We start from the raw sequence: 18,501 nt of genomic DNA, 5'->3' as shown, positions 1-18,501 counted from the left end.
GACTTACCATAAATCTATTAAATTAATTATCTTTTAAGAATTAATTGGGGCTGGGGATTTAGCTCGGTGGCACAGTGCCTACCTGGCAAGCGCAAGGTCGTGAGTTCAATTCCTAGTACCAGAACCCGCCCCCCCCAAAAAAGAAAAAGAATTAATTGACAGAGGTTTACAACTCATTATATCTTGATTTTAGCAAAGCAGCTAGCCCAGCTGTATTAGTCATGACCCATCATTCCAAAGATAAGGCAGAAAGGCTGCCATTGTTTCATGTAACAGCAGAGACTGAAAAGGAGGAGCTGCAGCTCATAAGCGACCAGAGCCAGGGCCATGTCCCAGCCCTTCTTTCTCACCGTCTCCAACGCTGCTCCACAGTGCTTGGCTTCACTCTCACACCAGGCTCAGGCAGCCATAGGAAGCCCCGCATTCATATTTTCTAGGCTCAGGAACCTGAGTGGAACAGAAAGCTGCTTTTTCCTTCTAGTAATCACACAGAATGACTTGTGCCTTTGGTTTTTTAGTACGCGTTTGCAGTATTGGAGATCAAACCTGGGGGTGCTCTACCACTGAACTATATCCCCAGCTCATTTTATTTTTTTATCTTTAGACAGGGTTTTGCTAAATTGCCCAGGCTGGACTCAAACTTATGATCTTCCTGCCTCAGCCTCCAGAGTAGCTGGACTTACAGGTATGTGCCACTATGCCCAGCTAATATCTTTATTTTTACACTTCTGTGCTCTTGTGGGTTTGGGGGGGTATTTTGTTCTTTAGCATGTACTATGTTACTCTAAGACATTTTAATATTTAAAACACTTTTAAAAATCAAACATCAATATTAACCTAAACAGCTATGTGTGGGGAGATTATTCTCACTTAAATTTTCCCCACTACTGGACAATTAGTTTGCTTTCAGATCCTATGCTATTGTAAGTAAGGCTGCTACTGTAAGTAAATCAACATCTTTGTACATAAAACTTGGTCCATGCCTATGATTATTGCTTTAGGATGGAGTCCTAGAAGTGCAATTCCTGGGCTAAAGGTTTTAAACATTGCTACATCATCTTTAAGAAATAGACCCATCCCTCAACACTCTATTAAGGATTTTTTTTTCAGTTTTGCTTGTCTGCTTTTGTTTTTATTATTTATTTATTTATTTATTTTCATGTCAGGAATCTAACTCCGGACCTGGCACTTGCCAGGCAGGCACTGTACAACTGAGCTGAATCTCCGGCCCCTGTCTGCTTGTTTTAGACAGGGTCCAAGTATGTAGTTCAGGCTTGCCTTGAACTCACTATGTGGCCTAGGTTGCCTTCAAACTCATGAGCCTCTTGCCTCAGCCTCCTCCTGGGTGCTGCGATTGCAGGCGCGTGCCATCACATCTGGCTACACTGAGAATTTTTATTAAAAATGAATAGGCAAAACCCAGATTTATTTTCTTCATCCTACTTGCTTTGCTGAAGTTACCTTGTTTATTCATTTTCTTGTTTATCGACATCCTGCCCTTCACATGTAAGTTCCAGGAAGCGGGAGTTTTGTTCTCCGAGTCCTCAGCTTCCTTCTGCCTGCCTCATTTTCCTAGATAGAGCCCCCCTCCTCTCTGGTGCTTTTCAGAGTTCTCACGGAGGATGTCTCTGACCACCCTATTTAGAGTTGCACTGTTCTCTCCTTCTTCTCTGTTTCTCTGTAACACTTGACCACCTCAGTCAGCACATTCACTGAATTCAGCATATTCTTTCTCCTTCCACTAGAATGTAAAGTCCACGAGAGCATTTTTTGTGATTCTCAGTGCTTAGGATAATACCGGAGTCAATAGATGCTCAATAAATGTTTAATACATGTTGAATTAATAAGCCCAGCTGGGGATATAGCTGGGCGGCACAGCACTTGCCCAGCAAGCGCAAGTTTGTGAGTTCGATTCCTGGTGCCAAAAAAAAAATAAGCCGTAGTTATTAAGTCCAGGTCAATAAGTAGGCTTTGTTTCTGTTTCACTAGGACTCTTCTAGTCTGATCACGTAGCAAAATATTCAAGTGACTGCTGTCACCCAGGAGAAGCCGTTTTCTGTAATCCTGCGATGTAACATTCACTTGGGTCTTGGCACGAGCAGTGTCGGTAGTAAGATCTAACAATGGCATTTTAGGATTTCAGGTTTTATTATTACAGTTATCTTTCAGAGGAGGGAATTAGCACCGGAGAAGTGAATGATTTGCTCCAGATCATGTGGCAGAGCTGGGTACAGACCCCGCGTCGCTGCTCTACTGACCCTGAGCTCGTCTTGTGTTCTTTCTTTTGAATGATGAACTTATTTCAGTTCAATAATCGGCGAAACCTCTGCAAGCTGGCTCAAAGAAAAACCTGCCGAAGGCTAAGTACTTCCTGAGAGGCCGGCCCGGAACTGGGCGTTCTACATTTGAATCCTGGATGGCGGGAAGCGGTGGGCAGGTGCCGGAGGGGCGGGGCGGGGCCGCCAGGGCCGCCAGCCAATCAGAGAGCGGGCGCCTCCCCCCGCCCCGCCGTCCCGCGCCAAAATTCCAAACGGGACTTCGCGCGGCCCACGCCGTGTCCCTCCGCCGAGCTCAGCGGGCCGGAACTACATAAGGAAAAAACGCGTTTTCGCTCCAAGACCCGCTGGGCTCCCGGCTCAGTCAGCGCGTGTTCTAGTCCGCGTCGGCGTGGCCTTCTCGGCACTTGGGCGCCTCGTAGCGGAGGACGGCGTCGAGCCCGGCGCCCCGGGCGACGCGGGAGGCCGCGCGGCGGAGGGATTCTGGGCGCGCGCTTCGGCCCGGCACGGAGCCCGTGGCGCCAGAATTCGGAGCGCGGAAGCGGGAAGAGGGAAGCGCGGGGAAGGCCGGCCCGGGCTGCGGAGCGCGCGGACGCGCCGGGCGCGGGCAGCGCGATGGTGGTGCTCCGCAGCAGCCTGGAGCTGCACAGCCGCTCCGCCGCCTCGTCCTCGGACTCCCTCGACCTGTCTAGCGAGTTTCTCAGCCTGGAGCAGATGGGACGGAGGCGGCGCCGCTCGGAAAGAGCCGCCGTCTCTGCGGCCGCGAAGCGGGTGAGTCCGGGCCGGACCGGGCCGGGAAGGGGTAGCGGAGCCGAGGGGAGGGAAAGGCTCCCCGGGCCGGGAGACCCGGGCGGCTCCCTCCTCCTGCGCCGGGAGCCCAGCCGCCCGCTGGAAGCGGCATGGCCGGGCGGGGTGCGGGTGTTGGCTGCTGGCTGCTGGCTGCCTGCCTGCCGCACCCGGGTTCCCCGAGCGTTGCTGTGCGCCTGGCTGACCGCTGGCCGCGCGCATCGTCCACCGCAGGACAGACCGCGGGCGGCTGTCTGACCTCCAGCTGCGGTCCAGAGCGGCTGTTACCGGGGCGCGGAGAATCCCCGGTTGCATAATGCGTAGGGCCGAGGACTGGCGTCTGTGCACACTTTCTTCCCTTGAGCCTTTGAGAATGCATAGTGACAGCGTTTGTGTGACAGAAAGACAGATTCACGGAGTAACCCTTGAGTGGTAGGTCTAAAATTGGAACGTAGGTTTTCTGCCTCCCGGATCCTGCCTGCTGAACCGTGATGCAGTTGCAGTGACGATAGCGGAGGGTTTCGAGAGGCGGAAGCCTGCAGGAAGTGCTTCTTACAGTCGCGGGTACACGTGGGAGTTTTGATGAGCAGTTAAGGCAGAGAGAGGACGCTCCCACCCGCCTCACCACCCTGGCTGTTTCGGGAGCCATGGGTGGAGGGGACGGCGTTCATAAAAGGTTGCAGAAGTTGAGGAAGCAGCGCTGAAGTTCATCAGCAGATAGTACAGTTGGATTGGAGGGTAGATACTGCGCAGGAAAGACAGGACTGGAGACAAGGGTTAGGAATCTGTCAGGGGAGGCGCGCAGTGTCAGTGATGGTAGAGTCTCCTGTTGCAGACAGACTTTGTCTTGTGTCGTGACCTTGCGTTATGATCACTAGATGAAAGTAGTATCGTTTGTGGAAATGCTATAATTGGTCGCTTCTCCTCCAAGAGGAATAGGTTGGAAGACTAGTCCCTTCCATCTGAAATTACGATTCTGAATTGAAAAGCAGTTTCCTGACTTTCAAGACTTGTTTCTCGCCAGGGGTCGTGGCACATGCCGGTAATCCCAGTACTCAGGAGGATCACCTTGATTTCAAGGCCAACCTATATTACGTAACGAGACTCTGCCTCAAAAAGAGAAAAAAGACTTCTCAGTTGGGTGTAGGAAATGGCAGAGCTCTGGAATGGCCACACAATTCTGTGCTGAACTCAATTCCTGTCTGACCTATGTACCTGTGATCAGAAAAGCTACTTTCAAGTATTTACTGAATGTTTATTTTTTTAAGGGCAACGCTAGATTCTGTGACCATGTGATGACATCCATTGCATACTGGTTAGGTACATCAGCCCTGCAGATGACTGTTAGTTTATTTAGCATCTCATCTTACCAAGCTTACCAGTAATCAGCAGCTTTCTCCACTTGTTACTTGGGCCACACCCACCACATGGGTAGTGTGCATTAAATGTGACCGTACATGTAAGATTAACTGAGCACTTGATTATATATAGTTAGGACTTGGGCATTTTTAGCTCTTTAGGTCTTCTTTGATCTTAATTAATGGCCACTCTTATCTTTCTTTTTTTTTTTTTTTTGGTTTTTCTCCGGTACCGGGAACCGAACTCACGACCTTGCGCTTGCCGGGCAGGCGCTTTTGCCGCTGAGCTAAATCCCCAGCCCCGGCCACTCTTATCTTTCCTGAAGTTAGATTCTCTCTTGACTCCTCATATCCAGTACATGAACAAATTCTGTTGGCTCTGTTTCCAAAACGTATTCAGAGTCCAGCCAGTTCCTGTGTCTCCATTGCTGCCCTTGTTGCCTTATCTCTTGCCTAGGTTATTAAAATAGATTTTTTGACTGGGCACCTTTTTTTTTTTTTTTTTTTACACCACTACATGTGTATATCGTGCCTGTCTTCCAACAGTCAGTTTTAAATGCAGTCATTCTTTTAAAAAGTCAAAGCAGTTGATCCCTCCTCTGCTCAAAAATTCTAACGATTCCCGGTTCTAAGAGTTTGGAAGCAGCCCCACCCCCTCTGGTCATCTTCCTTTATCACTATAATGATAGCTGTCTCTTGGCAAAACTCACTCCCTTTCTAGCCACTAGCTTAGCTGCCCCTTCAATACCAAGACCTTTATATTTGGTCCCCCTCTATCAGGAACACTCTTCCCTGATATCTACAGGACACGTGCCTTTTGCCAGATTTTATATTTTTATTGTCTTTTTTTTCTTCTTCTTTTTGGTATCAGGACCTTGTGCTTGCCAGGCAGGTGCTTGTGCCACTGAGCTATATCCCCAGCCCCAGATTTTATATTTTTAAATAAAAAAACAAACCAAAGAATCCTCAAGTCACAGTGCTTAATGTGTTATAAGAATTATACACAGGCTGGGGATATAGCTCAGTGGCATAAGCACCTGCCTGGCAAGCGCAAGGTCGTGAGTTTGATCCCCCATACCGCCAAAAAAAAAAAAGAATTACACAAATACTACCTAGGTCTTCATAATCTTGTGAGATTTAAGTTTTTGTTTTTTGTTTTTATGGCTGAGGAAGCTAAGACAGAGACTTAAACAACTTAGCCAAATTCATCCTGGAACTGTGGAACTGTTTTGCACCTACCTAGGAGGCAGTCTCTTTTAGGTGTTCGCTAAAATTTCATTTCAATGATGCTATTTTAAACACCCTGTTCAGAATCACAGACCACTCTCTCTGACATGACCTTTTATCCAGCTTTATGTTCTCCTAGCATGTACTACCTTTTAGCAGCATATTCTATGATTTCCTAGTTTTTAAATATTTTTATCTCACTCAAATTAGAATGAAACTCCATAGGGTCTTGGATTTTTGCTTTTTGTTGAGTGGTGTGTTCCCAGCACCTAGAACAGAGCCTGGTATGTAGTAGATAGGTAGTATTTGTTTTTGCTCAAAAAGAATTTAGGCCAGGCGTGGTGGCACATGCCTGTCCTCCCAGGAGAAACCTAATACTGCAGTATCCAGAGATTTTGCTGGAAATGCTGTGTGATGGTTGAGCAATTAGAATGCACTCAGCTGCCTGCTGTAGGGTGGAGTTTTTTTCCATGCCAAGGTTTTCAGGACAGACCAGTGATGGCGAACCTTTTAGAGCTTTCAGTGATAATAAATGGCAGGCTCTGGCACATGTGCTATAGGTCCACCACCACTGGTATAGACTATGTGTACCTGTTTTGTTTTGACTCAGGGCCTCACTCTGTAGTTCAGATTGGCCTTGAACTCACAATCTTCCTGCCTCAGCCTCTCAAGTGCTAGATTTACAGGCATGTACAACCATGTTTGGCTTGAATTATACTTTTTTGAGCCAAAGTGATCATGTCTATAAATCAGGGAACCAAAGTAGACAAAAATGATGATCAGAAGTTACTTAGTGAGCAAGTTAAATTAAAAGAAATACATCTTGAAGGGTTATAGGTAATATTTACAAACACACTAATACCGAAAAATGAAGTATTCCTTTGTGGTTAGAATTATTTCCTGGGCCGGGGATATAGCTCAACGGCGCAGCACTTGTCTGGCAAGCACAAGGTCATGAGTTTCATTCCCGGTAATGGAAAAAAGAAAGAAAATAGAGAATTATTTCCTAATTTGGAGGCTTTACATGTATTACACTGGTTAGGTAGTACTTTGCCTTTTTTTACATCAAAATGTATTACAGAAATTTAACTTCCTGATGACACTAATTGTATTTGGATATTTCCTAATACTTTTAGCTATATTTGTAGCATTTCTTAGGGTAAGTTACTTTCTTTTTTGTTTTGTTTTATTTTTTGAGACAGGGTCTCCCGGTATAGCCCAGGTTGGCCTCAAACTCAGAGTGATCCTCCTGAATGCTGAGATTACAAGTGTGCACTACCACACCTGGTAGGGTAGGTTACTTTCACAAATGGTTCATTTTACTCTTACTTAATACATTGACTTGAATCTTTCTTTATTATTATTATTTTGATTTTTTGAGGCAGTCTTCTATATTATATAGTTTAGGCTGGCCTTTAATTTAGGAGGATCCACCTGCCTCAGCCTCTGGGCTTATAGGTGTGTGTCCTCACACTCAGCTCAGAAATTGTTAAAGTTCAAAAACTCCTAATCCTCAAATTCTGAAGGTACCTACAGTTACCTATTTATTCATAACTAGGTTCTGTGGTCTCCGGCTGGGGAGCTTGTGCACATGCGCCCTGCTGATGAGGGAGCCTGCGGTCTGGCTCATGCTAGGCAAACACTGCTGCTGAATTCTGTCACAGATCTTGCTCCATTTTGACTTTTGTTTTCCTCCCATTATTGTGGATTGAACCTGTCTGCAGTTCTTTACTTTTATTTTATTTATTTTGACAGGATCTTGCTGAGTTACCCAGGCTGCACTTGAACTGTAGATCCTTGTGCTTCAGCCTCCCACAGTGTTGGGGTTATAGGCATGTGCCCCACACCCATCTTGTTTTCTGTCATTTTCATCCTATAACCTTAGACTGAGGTATTTTTCTTCAGCTTCCCTCCAGAGTCAGACCAGCCACTATTTCTGTACTTTTGCAGGTCTGAAGCTCTTGGATTTCTGCAGGCTTAGGGTTGTTTTTATCTACAGTCACTTAAGGATGGACAGTAGAGGGTGTGTGTGGAAACTGTACATTAATTTCAAGTTGTAAGCCAGGCATGGTGGCACACTCCTATAATCGCAGCACTACGGAGGTTGAGACAGAAGGATCACTGGGAGTTTGAGGCCAGCCTACACTATTTAGGGAGACCCTGTCTCATCCAAAAAAAAAAAAAAAAAGTTACTATTTTGGGAAGCAGCAAGGCACTAGAACAGGGTTCTGATGAGATTGGTCGGGATGATTTTTTTTTTTTTTTTTTTGGTAGCAGAACTGGAACTCAAGACCTTGTACTTGCCAGGCAGGCACTGTGCCACTAAGCTATATCCCAGGCCCTTCAAGATGGATTTTAGTCAACCAGTCTAGAGTTGGAACAACCAGTTAAAAAAGATTATGATAGTAATAACTACCACTCACAGTGCAGTTGCTTTATGCTAGCCACAGAACCTAGTAGATACACACATACATTTGCCTTATAAAGTAACCATTAGTATCTGTCCTTATTTGGTTTGGTTTGGTTTTTGGTTGTTTTTTTTTTTTTCAGGCAGTTTCATCTTGTAGCTCAGGCTGGCCTCTAGCTTGAGGCAATCCACCTGCCGGCAACCACATCTGGCTTTTTTTTTTTTTTTTTTTTTTGAGACAGGGTCTCGATATGGAGTTCAGACTGGTCTTGAGCTCACTTTGTAGCTCAGACTGGTCTAGAATTCACAACGATCCTCCTGCCTCAGCCTCCTGAGTGCTGGGATTACATGTGTGTGCCACCACACCCGGCCTCACACCTGGCTTTTTATTGACATTTAAAATGACTCAACCAACTAATTTCTCCCTTTAAGGGTTTTTTGTTTTTTTTGTTTTGTTTTGTTTTGTTTGATACAAGGTCTCACACTGGTGTAATCCAGATTGGCCTTGAACTTGAAAAGATCCTCGTGCCTCCTAAGTGCTAGGATTAGAGGAATGCCACACCGATCCCTGTCTCCTCCAACTTTTTTTGTCATGAATTTAAAGCTTTAACAAGCTTGATCTTTTGTGGGAAAAGATAGAATGTTTCCGCAGTTATGTCCACTTTAGGAGAGACTCTGCTGTTCTGTTACTGCCTGCTCCTTGTGGTTTACCAAGTCTGCCGGGTCATGGCAGACTTAAACATTTATTTTCCCCTTGCTTGAAACATCACCTCCAGCGCCACCCCTACCTGCAGTCCTGAAGATGGAACGTAGGACCTTTGCCCTGGGCTACATTCCCAGCTCATTTTATTTTAAGTCGTCGTCTCTCCAGAGTCCCTAAATTGCCCAGGTGGGGCTTGAGTTTGCAGTGGTCCTGCCTCAGTCTCCCATGTAGCTGGGATTGCAGGCTGAGCCCCTGTACCTGGCAAAATTTGACTCTTAAATACCTTAGTCCTCACAGTATTAAAGTTGATTTTAGCAAAGGAATAAATGGTGCATTTCCAGGTCTAGCAAATTCTTTTCTCTCTGTTTCTACTTCTTAGGACTTTTTTCTAGTAATACATGTTGTGAATAAAAATATAGAAAACGGAAGTTCCCATCTGTCACACAATGTTAATTAGTCTTAACAGGTGACATTTAGCTTATCTCTTGGGAATTAATTTGATTAGACATTGAATTATGACTGACTTATTAACTTCTCATTTTCCTTAGGAGAAGAGATGTACATAAGATAATTCATCTAGAGGGATTTATAACATCAAAAATTGCAGATAATACATTAAACAGTTTGGGTTTTTCAGACTTTTTTTTCTTTTTGGGACAGGGTCTCCCTATGCAGTTCAGGTGGGCCTTGAGCTCACTTTGTAGTCTAGGCTGGCCTCGAACTCACAAGAATCCTCCTGCCTCAGCCTCCTGAGTGCTGGGATTATACGGATGCTCCACCACGCCTGGCTCAAACATTTCATTTTTGACACATAGTAATGGTACATATTTGGTTCAGTGTGACATTTCACTGTGTATACAAAGTGTAGTGATCAGATTGATTAAATTGGCGTATATGTCATTTCAGACGCTTCTCTTATTGGCTGGAACACTCAGACTTTTCGGTACATCTCTAGCTCCTATTTTTAGACAGTCTAAGTTGCCAAATTGCCCAGGTTGGACTTGAATTTGTAATCCTCCAGCTTCAGCCTCCCAGAGTGCTGGGATTACAGGTGTGTTGTACAACTCCTGGCTCAATTGTTTTAAACCAGTGCTTTGTTTCTTTGAGACAAGGCCTCCAGATGCTGGGATTACAGGGATGTGACACCACACCTGGCTAAGCCAGTTCTTTCTAAAAACTTTGTATTAGTGCATGTTTATCGAACATGTGTGTACTCACGGGGGGGGGGGAGTTGGTGCATGGACAGAGCATGCTTCTTTACTTAACTTTCTCCTACACCTGCTCCTCCATCTACTGCCTCCTTCCCATTGCAAAAGATCTGTCTTGTTTCTTGTTATCTGTATTTTGCTCTTTAAATTACTTATAGTTTGGATTTCTCATATAAGAGAAACCACATGGCATTTGAGCTTTGATGTCTGGTTTATTTCACTTAACATTATTGTCTCAACGTTCTTCTATTTTCCTACAAATGACTCAAATAAAGCCATAGTTCTCATACTGTGCTATAGAGCATCAGAAGTTAATTCCTGCACACCAAAACTGTGTTTAGTATATTTCATCAAATGACTGACACACCATTCACTTTAAAATATTTTAGAGGGGCTGGGGATTTAGCTCAGCGGCAAAGCGCCTGCCTGGCAAGTGCAAGGTTGTGAGTTCGGTTCCCGGTACCGGAAAAAAAACAAAAAACAAAAATAAAATAAAATAAAATATTTTAGAATATTTAATGATACAGAAAAATGTATTACTGGAAAGAGTTATCAAATGTGTGCAGTTCAATTTTAAAATCATGTGAGTGCTGGTAAAGAGTGCATGCTTATAACAATCACCTGCACAAGGGAAAAAAAGAACATATGTTTGCAAGAAATAGAATGGTGTATTCAGCAAAAGGTAGCAGTGGATGGTGATGGCTAAAGTTAAGGGAGACATTTTCATTTTTGTGCATTTCTTCATTTTTCCAATAGTAATGAGCTTTTTTTTTTTTTTTTAAATGATGCTGCAGATTAAAACCAAGGTGGGCAGGTGCTTTACTGCTAAGCTGTTCCTCCAGCCTTGAAGTGTGTTTTTGAAAGGTATTTAGAAGCTGGGCGTGGTGGTGCATACCTGTAATCCCAGCCCTTAGGTGACTAAGGCAGGAGGATCACGAGTTCCAGGATGGCCTGGGCTCCATTGTGAGTTCAAAACCAGCCTGAACTGCATAGCAAGATCCTGTCTCAAAAAAGAGAGAGTTATTTAGATTTAAAATTTTCTAATATATACTTACACGATTCTCCAAAAGCCTGTTTTGTTTTTTTATACACCATACCTGGTGCTTAGAGAGAATGAACTCTCAAGCCACTCAGTGCAGATCTAAGGTTCTTTGATATGCTAGGATTGATTCTTCCAAGTTTCTCGGTGACTCTTTTCTCCCAGTATAATTACCCCCCTTTTTCTTTTCTTATGGAAACTGATAGTTTTTTATTATCCCCTGGAATATGGTAGCATTTACCTTGTTACAGCAAAATGCAGATAATATAAGATTTTCCATTTCTAACTGTACAGTTTTGCAACATTAAGCACATTCATTTTCTGTAACTAACCATCATCACTATCCATCTCTGGAACATTTTCATCTTTCAAAATATTAAACATTGACTCCTTGTTCTTCCCTCCCTATTCCCTGACAACTACTGTTCTGCTCTTTCTGTATTTGACTGAATCACATAGAAGAATCATATGTAATATTTGTCTCTTTGTAATTTGTTATTTTAATGTCTTTTTTTTTTTTTTTTTTGTCTTTTTGAGACAGGGTCTCGCTATGCAGTTCAGGCTGGCCTTGAGCGTACTTTGTAGCCCAGGCTGGTCTCGAACTTGCAGTGATCCGAGTGCTGGGATTACAGGTGTGCACCACCACGCCCAGCTATTTTAATGAGTTAAAAGGTAATTCATGCTAAGTATGGTGGTGCATGTGTATGATCCTAGCATTTTGGAGACTGAGGAAGGAGGAATGTGAGTTCAAGGCCAACATGAACTATGCAGCAGTACCCTGTCTGAAAAAAAATGCAAAAACAAAATGTATGTTAGAGCCCATATTAAAATATCCATTGTTTTTTAAAGTCAATAATATTCCATTGTGTATACCACATTTTATTTATCCGCTGTTCTGTTAGTGGACACTTGGATTCCTGTTTTGACTGTTGTGAGTATCATGCTATGAATATGCACACACAAATACCTGATAGTCTCAGTTCATCCACTTGAGAGTGTTCGTTACTACTAGACAGTGTTCTGCATCAATTCCACTGTTTTTATAAATGTAAGCACACTCCATATAAGTAAATTGATCGTAATGAAAGTTTTGTTTTGGAGCCACTTAGGCCTTTCTGTTTATGTGTCAGATCATTTGCCAAAAATTATTTTTAGCACTCGGCTTTATTAGATCTCAATTGTGTTGAGAAAAAGAACTGGAAACGACTCACCAAGTGAAAGGATCTGTCACGATCATTAGCTTCCTTCCTGACACCTCGCATCAGTATTGTCCTTGGCTTTACTAAGGTTTTCAGGCCCCTGGGTCCTGAATGGGTGAGAAATGAGAAGGACGAATGAATGGGAGGTGTTGGGCTGCTAGCAGGTGTTTTTAAGAGAAAGAATTTAGGGCCAGGTGTGGTAGCACACAGCTGTAATCCCAGCACTCAGGAGGCTGAGGCAGGAGGATCATTGCAAGCTCAAGGCCAGGCTGAACTGCATAGCGAGACTGTGTCTCAAAGAGAGAGAGAGAGAGAGACACACACACACACACACACACACACACACACCACACCACCCCCACCCCCACCCCCGCAAATAAAAAAGAATTTAAGAGAGTTGAGAATCTGGAATTAGGTTCCTTTAAAACATTCCATAGGAAGTCTTATTATTACACTAGTGATCTAAGATATAGGTGTTCTTTTTTCAAATATCCTTAAATACAGGCATAACTGGTAAAGGTGGTAACAGACCATGAGTATCATTTAATGTTTCATGACATGCCCATCTATTTCTTAGACAGATCCTTGTCTCTTAACTTTAGCCATCTCCTGCTAACCTTTAAAAAAAAATCTTACTTTACTTGCAAACCAGCCAGATGTGCTACCCAAAACCAATTAAATGACAAGGTAAAGGTAGGCAGAGAGCAGGACAGGAATTAAAATACTTTCAAAAACCCATGGTAGAAAACTTCACTGTCTAGACCACTAGTTATGAAATAGAACTGTGAACCATCAGTACATCTTGTATTAGCTATTCTGTAACCGTTGCTGATGTTTATTCTGAAATGAGATGTCAACTAATGTTTCTTGAAGAGATACAAAGTGATTCCGCAGTAAAAGCAATTTTTACTAACTTGTAGCCAGACGGTTGCTGATATTTATTCTGAAATGAGATGTCAACTAATGTTTCTTGAAGAGATACAAAGTGATTCTGCAGCAAAAGCAATTTTTACTAACTTGTAGCCAGAAGAAAACTTTTAGGAGGAGTTTAAATTGAGGGTTTTGGCTAAAAGACTTGATAGCTCTCTTAATTTTTCTTAAAGGATGGATCTTCAGTTAAGGAAGTCGGAACGTATCACCAGACACGTTCTTTAAGGTCCTTGAGAAAAAGTGCGCAGACTTCTTCAGATTCTAGTTTCCATAAGAAAACGGAAATAACGGAGAAACATGCTATTGGCAGGCACTTTACAAGGTAACGCGAGAGGGTTGGCAAGTCGTGCAGATTGTTTTAAACCAGGAATTTGTATTTAATTCTTCAAGTGTATTTTTGGCCAGTTATCAAGGTTTCCGTGTTGTAAATTAATTTATTTGAAATGAAATTGTCACAAGTGAATATTATCAAATTAAAATTAAATATGCCTGTACCCAGTCAGGCTTGTCTTTGTTTTCTTGTTCAAAGCAGCATGTCTGGGAAGTGACTTGTGGTTCTGTCTCATAGCCTGTACACAATCTGTTTCATTCAAAACAGTTCTGTTTCTGATTGCTTGCTATCAAATTTTTCCCCATTTCTGAGTCATTTATAAATTTCTGTATATTCGTGTGATTCTAAAGTAGTCCTTACAAAAGAGGCAGAATATGTGATTTTTTAAAAAAACTTTCCTTGGGGTTTTTAAAAATTAGTTTATTGGGACTAGGGTTTTTATGCATATTTAACCAGCACCTACTACAGATGGTTCCTGAGGACTCAACACGTTTTTAAAAGTGCTACTTTCTTCATTTGTCTGCATCGCATACTCAGCCTTTCTCTAGTCTCCTGCCACGTGGAGTACCTAATCCAGCAGAGAGTTTTGCTCAGTGTCTGCAACTCTGCACAGAGGAAAAAATGCAGTATGTCAGGTCCTGGCGACCCGTCAGTAGTAAACACGACAGAGCTTGTTTTTTTGTGTTAAAGCACTAAGTTTTTGTAGTTTTCACTATTTTTAAGTCTGGTCGCAAAGATACCATCCATTGTGGGCAACAGGGGGAATGGGAAGGCCCATATTTCGTGCTGCTATGAGTCTGGCTTGAGTTTCATTTTTAGTATGTTACATCAGATTTGATAATGTCGAAACTAGAAAAGAGAGAGTCAAGTAAGTTAGCTGCTGTCTGTGCCTCACTTGAGGAATTTGTCAGCAGGTCAGTGTTACTTCTAGATTTCAGCTGACTGTAGATGAGACGTTAGGACCATCTCGAGGAAGATGCAGATTTAGTATGCTTATGCCTTATGAAGGAACTAAAGCCAGCTACAGAGGGAGTGAAGGTGCAGGTTCCAGCAGACACTGAGATCATTACCAGCAAAGTGCAGAAATACATGCTGGTGCAGAGGTAAAGACGACAGCCAACCCGATCAAATCCCACAAGAGGTGTTCTTACGCTTGTGGAATGTATTAAAGGTACTAAAAGAATTGTATATATATTTATTAGCAGAACAATAGGAGTGACAGTTGATACAGCTTAGTGGAACTTCATGATGAACTTAAAAAGAAAAACTTGATTTATGTAGACACTTTGAGAAAAAATGAAGCGGGCTGTACCACCTGAATTTTTACCAAATAGAAAACAGATCAGTATTTGGATCTTCTGCTGTCAGCACATTAGTTTTGTATGTATCGGGAGAGGTGAGGTGTCATGTAGCACAGTGCTTCTGTTGACACTTCAGTGGAAAATGAGCGTTTTACTGTGTCTGACATCCAGGAGGACCAGCCATTGGCCAGTGGCAATTTTTAGGCCATTTTAAATACTGTGGGTGTTAATGCCCATGTGCTGTACAGTTTGCATAATGAGGTGAAATAATAAAGCATTTTGATGTTGGTTTCTTTTTGGGTTTTTTTTTCTTGTTGTTGTTTGTGGGTTTTTTTGGTATCAGGAGTGGAACTCACAACCTCATGCTTGCCAGGCAGGCGCTGTGCCACTGAGCTATGTGCTGGGCCCCAACATTTTGATTATTAAACCCCCTGGGGTGCACTAAATTGAGGAAAATCCGTGTTCCAGAATGGCAACTGAAAAAGTGCCCATAAGAGTAGGAAAACTCACAGCAGAAATCCTGGCACTGGAGATTCCTGTTACAGGAGAACCCAGACAGCTTAGTGACAAAAGCAGCAGAAAAGAGGCACCAAGCGCCCTGCAGCAAGGATAGGACTGCTGACCACACCATGCTTGTAAAATGCCAGTTTGTAATCAGTGCTGTAAGAAACTTTGTCCTAAGTTTTTTGGGGTTTTTGTGGTCTTTTTGAAACAGGGTTCTCACTGTGCAGTTGAGGCTGGCCTTGAGCTCACTTTGTAGCCCAGGCTGTGCCTTGGCCTCCTGAGTACTGGGATTACAGGCATTGGCCACCAAGCCCAGCCACACATTTCAGTTTCTGAGATACTAAACTGAAATACAGTGTAACACAAAAGTTTTTGTTTTTGTTTGTGTTTTGAGACAGAATCTCATTTTGTAGTTCAGACTGCCTTAAACTCACTGTGTAGCTGAGGCTGGCCTCAAATTCAGCCATCTTCTTACCTCAGCCTCCTGAGTCCTGGAATTACAGATGTGTGCCGCTCACCCATCTGATTTGATATTTTAATCAAATCCCTCTAAAATACATTGAATTCCATTATTTTTCGTATACCATAAAATTTAATGATTTTAAAGTACACAATTCATCAGTCATTCTAATCTATTAACAGTATTGTAATGATCACTGTCCAATTTCACAGCAATTTTGCAAACACAAAAAGAAACTTTGTACCCCTTTAACTTTCACAGCTCTTGCCCCCACCTGTCTCCTACCCCTTGGCCATCATGAATCTACTTTCATCTGAGCAGATTGTCTACTACAGACATTTTGTATAAATAAAATCATGTTATACATGGCATTTGTGTCTGTCATTTTTCACATGGTATAATGTTTTCAGAGTTTGTCCATGCACTGTCTGTCATGCTTAGCTTTTTCAGTTGCACAATAAGATTCTGTTGTATGAACGGGTCATGACTTGTTTATTCCCTATCAGTTTGTGGACATGGGCTACTTTCCATTTTTCTGCTGTTGTGTTTTGTTTTGTTTTGTTTTGTTTTGTTTTGTTTTGTTTTGTTTTTTTGTTTTTCTCCGGTACCGGGAACCAAACTCACGACCTTGCGCTTGCCAGGCAGGCGCTTTTGCCGCTGAGCTAAATCCCCAGCCCCTGCTATTGTGAATAACGTTACAAACTTTGGTGTACAAGTTTTTTGTTTTTTGTTTCTTTTTTGGTGTACAAGTTTCTGTGTTGGTTTTTTTTTTTAATTCCCTTGGGAATATACCTGGGAGTGGAATTGGGTGGTCATTGGCAGCATTGGCATTTTGGTGCATGGCCATCCTATGTTTTCAAGGCAGCTGCACCATTTTATATTCCCACCAGCACTGAATGAGGGTTGTAATTTCTCCACATTATCACCGCCTGTCATAGTCTTTTTGGAGTTAGCCTTTAATGGGGATGAAGTATCTCACTGTGATTGTAATTTTCATTTTCCTAATGGCTAATACTGTATATCTTTTTATTTGCTTATTGTCCATTTGTATGTCTTCTGTGAGAATTCCTATATAAAATTAATTCCATATATTATTATTACAAATATTGTCTATTATTTTACATGGTGGTAACATCAGAATCTGTTTGTACAAGGCTTATATCAAATGGCTGATAGTATTTTTTCTTTTTTTTTTTTTTTGGTTTTTTTTTTGGTTTTTTTCTGGTACCAGGGATTGAACTCACAGCCTTGCACTTGCTGAGCAGGCACTGTGCCATAAATTCCCCAGCCCCTGGCTGATAGTATTTTTGAATTCAAGTTTGTGTACTTTCTGTTTCTTAATCCTACCAGTATGTGCTGCTTAGTTATCCTTTTTTGCTTACACCCCCCACCTCTGTTTTTTTGGGATGGCCTGAAAGACCAGAGACCCGGTGTTAGAAAGATACATAAAGTTTTGAGTAACTGTACCGTGAAAGTGGTATCTATATCTTTCACTGATCCTGGGGTTCTTAACTAAGGTCCAGTGATTATTTGTTGTCTTTAGGGATACATGAATCTTCTGCAGTAATGTTTAAACTTGTGTATGTGTACAGTTTTGTAGGGAATAAAGATCAGTAGCTTTCATCAGATGGCAGAGGTTGATAAAATCTGCTTACCTGTTTTTGTAAATAATTGCATTTATGCCCAATCATCTTATCTATGGCTAATTTCATGCTACAGTGTCAAGTAGATGTGATAGAGACTGTATAGCTCAAAAGCCTAAAATATTTACTATCTAGCAAAATAAAGTCTACCAACCCCTACAAAAATAAAAGCACTTCCTTTCCCCTGCAGGGGAAAAAAAGAGTGAAAGGAAAAATTACTGATTTAATTAGTGTGTTCATAACATCCTACATCTTCCATGGAAGGATCTCCTTTAGGAGGAAGGTGTAAAATTCTGAATGAACTTTGATGGACAGATCAAAAGCTTTTAGTTTCGTTTTGGTTCTTCTCTGGGTTCCGAGAGGTAATCCATTGTTAATGACTTTTCTGAGAATATATGAACTAACTCGCCCAGATAAGGTGGTGTTTTATTTTAAAATCTAACATTTGAAAGTCCACATGTATAGTCCACTGGCCTACTTGCAAATGGCATGATGTATAGGTTGATTAACAGATAACAGCCTGAGTATGGGAAATTTAAATTACCAAAAATAAGTAAATGAGTCATACTCTTATTTGATCAGTGTGTGGATTTTTAAAAAAAGATGAATGAAGGGTACTTTTTTTTAAGGTTGGCAAAGTGTTCTTTCCATTTCAGTAGATGCTGTCTGCCAGTTTGTAGGTGGAATATCTGATTCCCATGTGGGACTATTTCCACATGTGAATGATGATAATGGATATTGTATAAAGATTGTTGCTGGCAGATGTTCTTAGAAGACAATTAACATATTGTTAAGAGACACTGGTTCTGATTATAGTTATGAATTCCCCAGGGATATGGGGCCACTACATCCCTGTGATGTGTGAAATATGTTGTATTGGTTTTGTGCAACACTTGGTTCAACTGTGCTCAAATACTTAAATGACTTCACTTCTTCCAAGAAAGATACTTGGATTAATTCTGCTCATTTAAGAGCTAATGCATATACCACTGAATTTATTTGGTTTTATGTCAGTGTCTCGCTTCGTAGTCCAGGCTGGCCTCGAACTTGCGGTGATCCTCCTGCCTCAGCCTCCCAAGTGCTGGAATTACAGGCATGCACCACCACCCCTGGCTTTTATACCACTGAA

General features: G+C 42.3%; 1 protein-coding gene across 2 annotated transcripts in view; it reads left to right on the top strand.

Moving 5' to 3' along the window:
* The first annotated feature begins 2,174 nt into the window (after window positions 1-2,174).
* The window catches only part of Atad2 (ATPase family, AAA domain containing 2), a 61,370-nt gene continuing 45,043 nt past the window's right edge, over window positions 2,175-18,501 (top strand). The window contains exons 1-2 of one of the 2 annotated variants that reach the window (XM_013507927.1): window positions 2,175-3,047; window positions 13,307-13,455. In XM_013507927.1, the coding sequence (XP_013363381.1) occupies window positions 2,892-3,047; window positions 13,307-13,455 (305 nt within the window). In that variant the 5' untranslated portion in view covers window positions 2,175-2,891. The remainder of the gene's footprint in view (window positions 3,048-13,306; window positions 13,456-18,501) is intronic. The other variant, XM_005410928.2, reaches the window with a different exon arrangement.

Source organism: Chinchilla lanigera, unplaced genomic scaffold (genome assembly GCF_000276665.1).
Source record: "Chinchilla lanigera isolate Chin_1 unplaced genomic scaffold, ChiLan1.0 scaffold00139, whole genome shotgun sequence".
NCBI lineage: Eukaryota > Metazoa > Chordata > Mammalia > Rodentia > Chinchillidae > Chinchilla > Chinchilla lanigera.
This window is presented reverse-complemented; position numbering and strand designations above follow the sequence as displayed.